Below are 9,731 nucleotides of genomic sequence, written 5' to 3' on the forward strand. Positions count from 1 at the left end.
ATGCGTGACTTGCGAGCCGATTAGCGAAAAGAAGAACAAAGTGTTTTTGGAAGAATTTTCATGTCCATCTTGCCCAACCAAGACCAAGGATCTATATCGTCATCTGCCTCTTCAGCTCCCTCTGTAAACCCTAACTCCCAACATGGACACCGCCACCGCCACCGTCACCTTTCCCTTTCTCAATCTCAGCCCCAGTCGCTGTCTCCGCCGGATCCCTCCCGCCAAATTCTCACATTTGGTTCGCTTCGGATCTCCGACTCTCAATCTAGCTCCTCCGCTACTGGAGGTATCTGATTTTCAACTTCTTCAATCTGTTTCTTATCCCGTTGCTTTGTTTCTTAGAAAATTAAAACCCTAGAATTTGAGCAAATTGGAAGAATCAATCTTTTTTTGGATGAGTGCAGCAGTTTGGAGTCAATTATTGATCTTCCCTCTGCTCGAAGGTGTTTGATTTTTACTATTTGAAATAGAATGTTGTTTAAATTATTCGTCTGCAGGCCTATCACCACCGGCACCGGCTGCAGAAGATTCTGGTGGATCTTCCCAGCAGGTATATTGACTTCATGTTTTGAACCTTTCGTTTTTTCTGCAGCACCCACGCTTGTATGATCTGAGAGAGCCATTGAGTAATGACTTTCAATCTTTGGTCATTCCTTGTCCTTTATCTAGGTGATTGAGTTAGGGATGCCTGGGTGTAACAAGACTTTACCTAATAACCACCACAAGACACATTCACAGTGTCACTCTGGTGGAGGTGGACGAGGGGTTGGATCACCCTGGTCTAGAGGGAAAAGATCAGGAACCTTTGGTTGTGGTTCAACTGAACAAAGTATCGGATCTGCTGCTTCTCATGGAAACTCCACTCATCAAACAGGAAGGAAAGCCCAGCTAATGAATGGCAACCACTTGTTGAATTTTTATTATGACCCCATAGCTCGTCCTCAGCGTAGAGCTCCTCCTCCTCCAACAAGAAGGCAGCAAAAGAGGAAGCCTTACAATAAAGATTTATTTCTTCAGGCTAACTACAAATTTGTGGTGTTAGATTCAGGAAACTACTCAGCTGAATCGATGGATCCAGACAAGATGTTACAATGGGAGGACATCATTTGCGTGAGATATTCCACCCCAACTGTGGTTCAATGTCCCATTTGTCTGGAATATCCTCTTTGTCCGCAGATAACCTCATGTGGACATATTTTCTGTTTCCCATGTATTCTGCAATACTTGCTGATGGGGAAGGAGGATCATAAAGGAGACTGCTGGAAAAGATGCCCGTTGTGTTTTGTGATGATATCACCTAAGGATTTGTACACTCTATTCGTGGAGAATGTCAAGCAGTATTGTGTTGGTGATACAATAGAGTTTATGCTTCTTAGTCGACAAAAGGACTCATTTACTTTATCCCATAAAAGTAAACAAGAGAAAGATGCCGTTGGAGGTTGTGGTGATGAAAGCTATGACCCCTTTTCAAAGTTTACATTTACATCAGATGTAGATCTTGCAGTCAGAAAAGCGATATCAGAGTTAGATGGTTGGTTGGTCAGGGCAGAGTCGGGGCTTGTTGATGACATAGAGAAGCTTCCATATGTATGTGCTGCAATGGAACAATTAGAACAGAGGAAGAAATATTGGAACGAGCACCGGGCTAGCGACAGTAATAAATCTTGTATATATAATGATCATAATAGTGGTTCTATCTTGTCAACTGAAAATTCTGCGAATGGTAACACTGAAGCATCTACATTTGGACTTGCAAATCCATCCAATGAAGTCTATGACCATAATAAGCGTTCAGACAATTTATCTCTGGAGAAGTCGGATGATGGGACTTGTTCTGACAACTCTGTGGATGCAGCTGAATCATTGGAAGGCCATGAAAATGTTTTGTCTTCTTCATATGATGAAAGCAAGAGTGCTCGAGGGGACTTACATGACTCTGGAATTGTAAAGGAGAAGGAATCATACAATTTCTACCAGGTGACTGATAAATAGATATCATGTTTCCCATTTTTCTTATTGCAATTATTTTCTTCGGTTGTTTTTTGGGGAAGTAATCTGGCATTTTACTAAACTGCTCATTGCTGTGCATAGTTGCAACTATCTTTGTCTTGTTTGCGACAGTTGCTTGACTTTTTAAAATTGCTTTCATTTATATTCCTACTGGTTTGTATTTGGTGTGTTAGTCGGTCATTTGCTTCTTTTTGTCTTTGAACCTTTAGATTGAGGAGAGATTTCAATGTGGTTTTGCTATTAATATTTTATGTCTCTATATCAGGTAGCTGATGGTCAGCACATCATTCTTCATCCATTGAACATGAAATGCCTGCTACACCATTATGGGAGCCATGATATGCTACCACACAGGTATCGTCAAAAGCTTGCTGATTGTTTCTGCTGTATGCATAGACTATGCAAAATCAATGGCAAAGCCCCCCTTTATTCTTTCTTCTATAGGATGCATATTCTTTACCGTTGTACTTGTCTGAAAATTTCGGTATGGTATTTGCAAGTGCGGCATTAAAAGAGGGGAGGGGGATGGGGAGTGCCCTTTTATTAACTATGGGGTCTTCTTATATCAACTGAAATGTGAAAATGGGTCTAATTCGTTATTGCAGGATAAGTGGAAAAATTTTGCAATTGGAGACAGTGACTCAGACAGAAGCTATGAGGAGGCGCTACCGCTACTTGAGTCATTTTTCTTTAACAACAATACTCCAGGTACCTTTGATGCATGATCTGTGTGAGGTCACACTATAAGAGCATTATTGTTGCAGGCTGTGTATAGTATCTCATCATAATTCTTTCAAATTTCAGTTTTGTGAGATTGATCTGAGTGAGTTATTGTCTCCTGATGCCTTGTCTCCCTTTATGGAAGACATAAAGAAGCGTGAAAAGCAGAGGAAACAACTTGCTAGGAAGGTATTATTAATTGCTTCTTCATTATAGACTGTAAAAATAACAGTAGTTTGTTCATGCTGTAAAATTATATGCTGTTCCTATTTATAGGAGCAAAGGGAGAAAATGAAGGCTGAATCTACCGTGGCATATCCCATCCCCATAGTAGCAGGTTATGGACAGTCCTTTCATGATGGATCCCCTACATTCTCCATGGATGACTTCGAGGGTAATTTAGTGTTCCTTGTATATGTTGTATATCTTTAGACGCATGACCCTTTGTAGGTATATTTAGTCAGCTCAAGTAGTAGCATTGGATTGATTTGGAATAAATTTATTGTTCAAATAAGGAAAAACAAATTTGGAGTATGGTGAGGCATACATGGGTGCTCTAAGTTGTTAAATTAATTATTAATCTTTCTTGTTGAAGTTTGCAGATACATATTTGTACATACTGCGGTCTTATGTTAAATATCATTTAATAGTTTATTTTGTTCATATGCTTCCTGTGTTCAGCTTTGGGAAGTTCTACAGCGACATCTTCAAGCTCTCCTGTTGTTGGGGAAAGGAAGCTCTTCTCAAGTGTCACAAGGCTTGGTTTTGCTGCTGCGCACGATTCTCCAGCCCTGAAACTAGAAGGAACCAATTCTCTGAATGGGGATGATGCAGGGAGAGTCTCTCCCAAGACAAATGGTATTTATCAGAATCTTGTTATACAGGTTGCTTTTTGTGCTTGAGATAATGTGTATGCAATCAAATCTCTTGTAGCTGAGGGATATTTGATCAGGGTCATACTAAGATAATAGTATGTTGTATCTCGAGAGTTTGTGGTTGCTCAACCTTGTTTCATTTTTTTCTTTGGCAGCAGGTACCCAGAATGCGGGTGTTACGTCATTTGCTAATATAATCTCCAGAGCTAAGCCTGGTGAAAATATGGACCCGCCCAAGATAAATGATTCGGGAAAGAAGGGAAGGAAACAGAGTCGAGTCCTTTTGTCAACAGCTGGTGGTCGACGCTACTGATGACTTGTCAAAACCTCGAGTACCATGATGGTGTCGTCTTGTATCATAAACCTTTGATGACACGAAAGTCAGTGAATGTATGACCATTATGTATAATGGGGTAGATGGAAAAACAAGAACCATTTCTGAAATCCTTACCCTCTTTTCTTTTCTTTTGTTTCTTTTTCTAGCTATTCTGTTTTTCATCTTGAGAAATCCATACTAGAGAGGCTGAATAATTGTAAGTCTTGTTTCAAAGCGCTTCTTATATTTTTCTTTTGTCTAAATGCGCGTGCAAAGGATGCAAAAATGTCGCCAATGTTTTACAAATTGGAACCGCTATAATTTTTAATTAATTGATTTTTAAAGTTGAAAAATAGAAAAAAAAAGTACACAGGTGTCTCCCAAGTATATATATATATATATATGCATATATTTTTTGAGAAGTACGATATCCGTTTATGAGTAAGAGCGAATAAACGTACATAAAAGAAGATAAGATGCACAACAATGAGTATCAATGAAAACATTGTCGGGAATTTCAACCCCACGAAGGGAAAAAGAGTGTCCAACACTAACGTTACATAAAATTACTATCCTCAAATAAAAGATCAATGATTACATGGGGGTTCCTCAAACCATGTTACTTGTTCTAAAGCCAAACCACTCCTCGCCAATCCATGTGCCACCTTGTTGGCTTTCCATCGGACGTCTGAAAGTCTGATACGTGAGAAAGAACGGACGAAGTGTCGAGCATCATTTATCGCATGCCCCAGAGAAGAGTCCGCTGCTTTCCCTAAATTTAAAGCCGCTAGAACCAAGCTTGCATCTCCCTCAAAATCAAGCATATTTGCCTCCTAAGTCCCGTCTGAGCAAACAGAACCGCAGCCCTTGCTGCTTCCATCTCGGCATGCAGAGGTGAACCCACTCCATACTTTTTCACAGCCATTGCAGCCACGAAATTAACCAAATGATCCCTAATGACGACTCCCACCCCTCCAACGCCTCCAGTCTCATCCCAAGCCCCACCAAAATTACATTTAAGCCAACCAATCTCCTGTTTCTTCCACTTCTGCACCGTATAAGTGTTTTTGGACTTTGACTTCCCATGCCATTTCTTGCACTCTGCAACCAAGCCATATTCTTGCACTGAATCTCCATGGGTGGCGTGGCCTTCACATTCCAAAGGAAAGCTTTTCTTTCCTTCCAAATACTCCAGACAAGCGCAAGAACTAAATCAAAGCTTTCCTTTGCCAATGAATGCGCCCAGGCTCGCCAACCAATCTTGCCACCCCCCATGACGACCTTCATGTACTTTGAGATCCAACGGACTCCAATACCACACAGCGGCAGCCGTGGGGCAATCTCTCAGAATATGTTCCATGGTTTCTTCCTCTTCATTACCAAATAAACACGTTGCGTTTGGAGTGATTCGCCTCCCAAACATAATTTATGTGCCAAAAATATTTAGGATGTCCTAAATTAATTTTAGAAAGCATGCAGTGCAACGACAATGGATGTCCTAAATTAATTTTAGTGTATATTATTTTTCTATTTATCAACTTTAAAAACCAATAAAAAATAGTTTCGAGGCATAATAAATGGTAGGATCACGTCCAAAGGTCTTGCAATATTTTGCTCAACTCTGACGCAAAATATTTCCTAAAGGTAAAATTTCAATTTTTTTCACAAAAACTATAAGTCATAACCCACAATTTTCCAATCGATTTTGGAAACTTTTACAACATTCGTTATAAGCCAAAATTAGGGTCATTCTACTAGCACCACAAGTTTCCTAAAATTAGTTTAGGACATTTCCAAGATTTCGGACACCTACAATTCTCTTAGGGGGACCCCGCTATTAGATTTCATTATTTTTTCTATTTTTCAATTTTAAAAATCAGTGAAAAATAGTTTCGGGACCTAAGAAAGGATAAAATCACATCCAAAGGTCTTGCAGCATTCTCGTTAATTCCCACGCAAAATATTTTCAAAAACTAAAAATTTGAATTTTTTCACAAAAACTGTGAGTTATAACCCACATTTTTCAATTGATTTTGAGAACTTTTACAAGATTCATTATAAGCCAAAATTTGAGTTATTCTAGTCGTACAACATGTTTTATAAATTTAATTTAGGACATTCCAAGATTTTTTGACACGTACAAATCCCTTTGGAGGCCTTGCTTTTAGTTTACAATATTTTTCTATTTTTCAACTTTAAAAATCAATAAAAAATAGTTTCGGAACCTAATAAGTGGTAAGATCACATCCAAAGGTCTTGCAATATTTTGCACAACTCCCACTCAAAATATTTCCTAAAGCTAAAATTTCAACTTTTTTACAAAAACTGTGAGTTTATAACCCACAGTTTTTCTATCGATTTTGAAAACTTTTACAACATTCGTTATAAGCAATTGTTGGAGTCATTCTACTAGCACCACATGTTTCCTAAATTTAGTTTAGGGCATTCCAAAGATTTCGGACACCTACAATTCTCGTTGGGCGCCCAGCTATTAGATTTCATTATTTTTTCTATTTTTCAACTTTAAAAATCAATGAAAAATAGTTTCAGGACCTAATAAAGGATAAAATCTCATCCAAAGGTTTTGCAGCATTTTCATTAATGCCCACGCAAAATATTTTCAAAAACTAAAAATTTGAATTTTTTCACAAAAACTGTGAGTAACCCACGTTTTCCAATCGATTTTGGAACTTTTACAAGATTCATTATAAGCCAAAATTTGAGTCATTCTAGCTGCACAACATGTTTTATAAATTTAATTTAGGACATTCCAAAAAATTTTGACACCTACAAATCCCTTTGGAGGCCTCGGTTTTAGTTTATATTATTTTTCTATTTTTCAACTTTAAAAACCAATAAAAAATAGTTTTGGGACCTAATAAGCGATAAGATCACGTCCAAAGGTCTTGCAATATTTTGCTCAACTTCCACTCAAAATATTTCCTAAAGCTAAAATTTCAGTTTTTTCACAAAAACTGTGAATACCCACAGTTTTCCAATCGATTTTGAAAACTTTTACAACATTTGTTATAAGCCAATGTTAGAGTCATTCTACTGGCACCACATGTTTCCTAAAATTAGTTTAGGACATTCCCAAGATTTCAGACACCTACAATTCTCGTTAGGGGCCCCGCTATTAGATTTCATTATTTTTTCTATTTTTCAACTTTAAAAATCAATGAAAAAATAGTTTCAGGACCTAATAAAGGATAAAATCACATCCAAAGGTCTTGCAACATTTTCATTAATTCCAACGCAAAATAATTTGGAAAACTAAAAATTTGAATTTTTTCACAAAAACTGTGAGTTATAACCCACGTTTTCCAATCGATTTGGAGAACTTTTACAAGATTCATTATAATCCAAAATTTGAGTCATTCTAGTCGCACATGTTTTCTAAATTTAATTTTGGACATTCCAAAGATTTTTGACACCTACAAATCTCTTTGAATGCCTCGCTTTTAGTTTATATTATTTTTCTATTTTTCAAGTTTAAAAATCAATAAAAAACAATTTCGGAACCCAATAAGTGGTAAGATCACGTCCAAAGGTCTTGCAATATTTTGCTCAACTCCAACGCAAAATATTTCCTAAGGCTAAAATTTCAATTTTTTTACAAAAGCTATGAGTTATATAACCCGCCATTTTCCAATCGATTTTTCGTTATAAGCCATAGTTAAAGTCATTCTACTGGCACCACATGTTTCCAAAAATTAGTTTAGGACAATCCCAACATTTCGGACACCTACAATTCTCGTTGGGGGCCCCGTTATTAGATTTCATTATTTTTTCTATTTTTCAACTTTAAAAATCAATGAAAAATAGTTTCAGGACCTAATAAAGGATAAAATCACATCCAAAGGTCTTGCAGCATTTTCGTTAATTCCCACGCAAAATATTTTCAAAAACTAAAAATCTGAATATTTTCACAAAAACTGTGAGTTATAACCCACATTTTCCAATCGATTGTGAAAACTTTTACGAGATTCATTATAAACCAAAATTTGAGTCATTTTAGTCGCACAACATGTTTTCTAAATTTAATTTTGGACATTCCAAAGATTTTTGACACCTACAAATCCCTTTGAAGGGCTCGGTTTTAGTTTATACTATTTTTCTATTTTTCAACTTTAAAAATCAATAAAAAATAGTTTTGAAACCTAATAAGCGGTAAGATCATGTCCAAAAGTCTTGCAATATTTTGCTCAACTCCCATTCAAAATATTTCCTAAAGCTAAAATTTAATTTTATAACCCACAATTTTCCAATCGATTTTGAAAACTTTTACAACATTCGTTATAAACAATTGTTAGAATCATTCTACTGGCACCACATGTTTCCGAAAATTAGTTTAGGACATTCCCAAGATTTTGGACACCTACAATTCTCGTTGGGGCCCCACTATTAGCTTTCATTATTTTTTCTATTTTTCAACTTTAAAAATCAATGAAAAATAGTTTTAGGACCTAATAAAGGATAAAATCACATCCAAAGGCCTTGTAGCATTCTCGTTAATTCCCACGCAAAATATTTTCAAAAACTAAAAATTTGAATTTTTTTACAAAAACTGTGAGTTATAACCCACGTTTTCCAATCGATTTGAAGAACTTTTACAAGATTCATTATAAGCCAAAATTTGAGTCATTCTAGTCGTACAACATGTTTTCTAAATTTAATTTTGGACATTCGAAAGATTTTTGACAACTACAAATCTCTTTGAAGGCTTCACTTTTAGTTTACATTATTTTTCTATTTTTCAACTTTAAAAATCAATAAAAAATAGTTTCGGAACCTAATAAGCAGTAAGATCACGTCCAAAGGTCTTGCAATATTTTGCTCAACTCCGACGAAAAATATTTCCTAAAACTAAAATTTCAATTTTTTCACAAAAATTGTGAGTTATATTATATAACCCACAATTTTCCAATCGATTTTGAAAACTTTTACAACATTTGTTATAAGCCCATGTTAGAGTCATTCTACTGGCACCACATGTTTCCTAAAATTTGTTTAGGATATTCCCAAAATTTTGGATACCTACAATTCTCGTTGGGGTGTAACATTCCACATCGTTCAGGGGAGTGGATCATGTAAGCCTTAAATGTATATTCCCATCTCTACCTAGCACGAGGCCTTTTGGGAGTTCACTGGCTTTGGGTTCCATGCGAACTTCGAAGTTAAGTGAGTAGCGCGCGAGAGCACTCCCATGATGGGTGACCCACTGGAAAGTTCTCGTGTGAGTTCCCAGAAACAAAATCGTGAGGGCGTGGTTGGGGCCCAAAACGGACAATATCGTGCTACGGTGGAGTTGAGCCTGGGATGTGATGGGGGCCCGGGCAGGGATGTGACAATTTTGCCCTCACGGTTTTGTTTATGGGAACTCACACAAGAACTTCCCAGTAGGTCACCCATCATGAGAGTGCTCTCGCGCGCTACTCGCTTAACTTCGGAGTTCCCATGGAATCCGAAGCCAGTGAGCACCCAAAAGACTTCGTGCTAGGTAGAGATGGGAATATACATTTAAGGCTTACAGGATCCACTCCCCTAGGCGATGTGGGATGTTACAATATCGTGCTACGGTGGAGTTGAGCCCGGGATGTGGTGGGGGCCCCGTTATTAGATTTCATTATATTTTCTAATTTTCAACTTTAAAATCAATGAAAAATAGTTTCAGGACCTAATAAAGGATAAAATCACATCCAAAGGTCTTGCACTTTCGTTAATTCTCACGCAAAATATTTTCAAAAACTAAAAATTTGAATCTTTTCACAAAAACTGTGAGTTATTAACCCACGTTTTTCAATCGATTT

The 9,731-nt window shown here is 37.0% G+C and overlaps 1 protein-coding gene across 3 annotated transcripts; it reads left to right on the forward strand.

Moving 5' to 3' along the window:
* The first annotated feature begins 24 nt into the window (after window positions 1–24).
* On the forward strand, window positions 25–4,155 carry LOC125468182 (RING finger protein 10-like). 3 transcript variants are annotated; one of them, XM_048577697.1, is made up of 9 exons: window positions 25–286; window positions 498–550; window positions 670–1,977; window positions 2,276–2,364; window positions 2,616–2,718; window positions 2,815–2,919; window positions 3,007–3,124; window positions 3,412–3,588; window positions 3,764–4,155. In XM_048577697.1, the coding sequence occupies exons 1-9, from the start codon at window positions 61–63 to the stop codon at window positions 3,916–3,918; spliced, it is 2,334 nt and encodes a 777-aa protein (XP_048433654.1). In that variant the 5' UTR covers window positions 25–60; the 3' UTR covers window positions 3,919–4,155. The 3 variants fall into 3 exon arrangements, with proteins under 3 accessions (XP_048433654.1, XP_048433653.1, XP_048433655.1); XM_048577696.1 differs by having other exon boundaries at window positions 26–286; window positions 3,761–4,155; XM_048577698.1 differs by lacking the exon at window positions 498–550 and having other exon boundaries at window positions 154–286; window positions 593–1,977; window positions 3,761–4,155.
* The last annotated feature ends 5,576 nt before the right edge of the window (window positions 4,156–9,731 follow it).

This window comes from the organism of the source record quoted next, unplaced genomic scaffold (assembly GCF_019419815.1).
Source record: "Pyrus x bretschneideri cultivar Hongxiangsu unplaced genomic scaffold, Pyrus_bretschneideri_v1 Contig12, whole genome shotgun sequence".
Classification (NCBI taxonomy): Eukaryota; Viridiplantae; Streptophyta; class Magnoliopsida; order Rosales; family Rosaceae; genus Pyrus; species Pyrus x bretschneideri.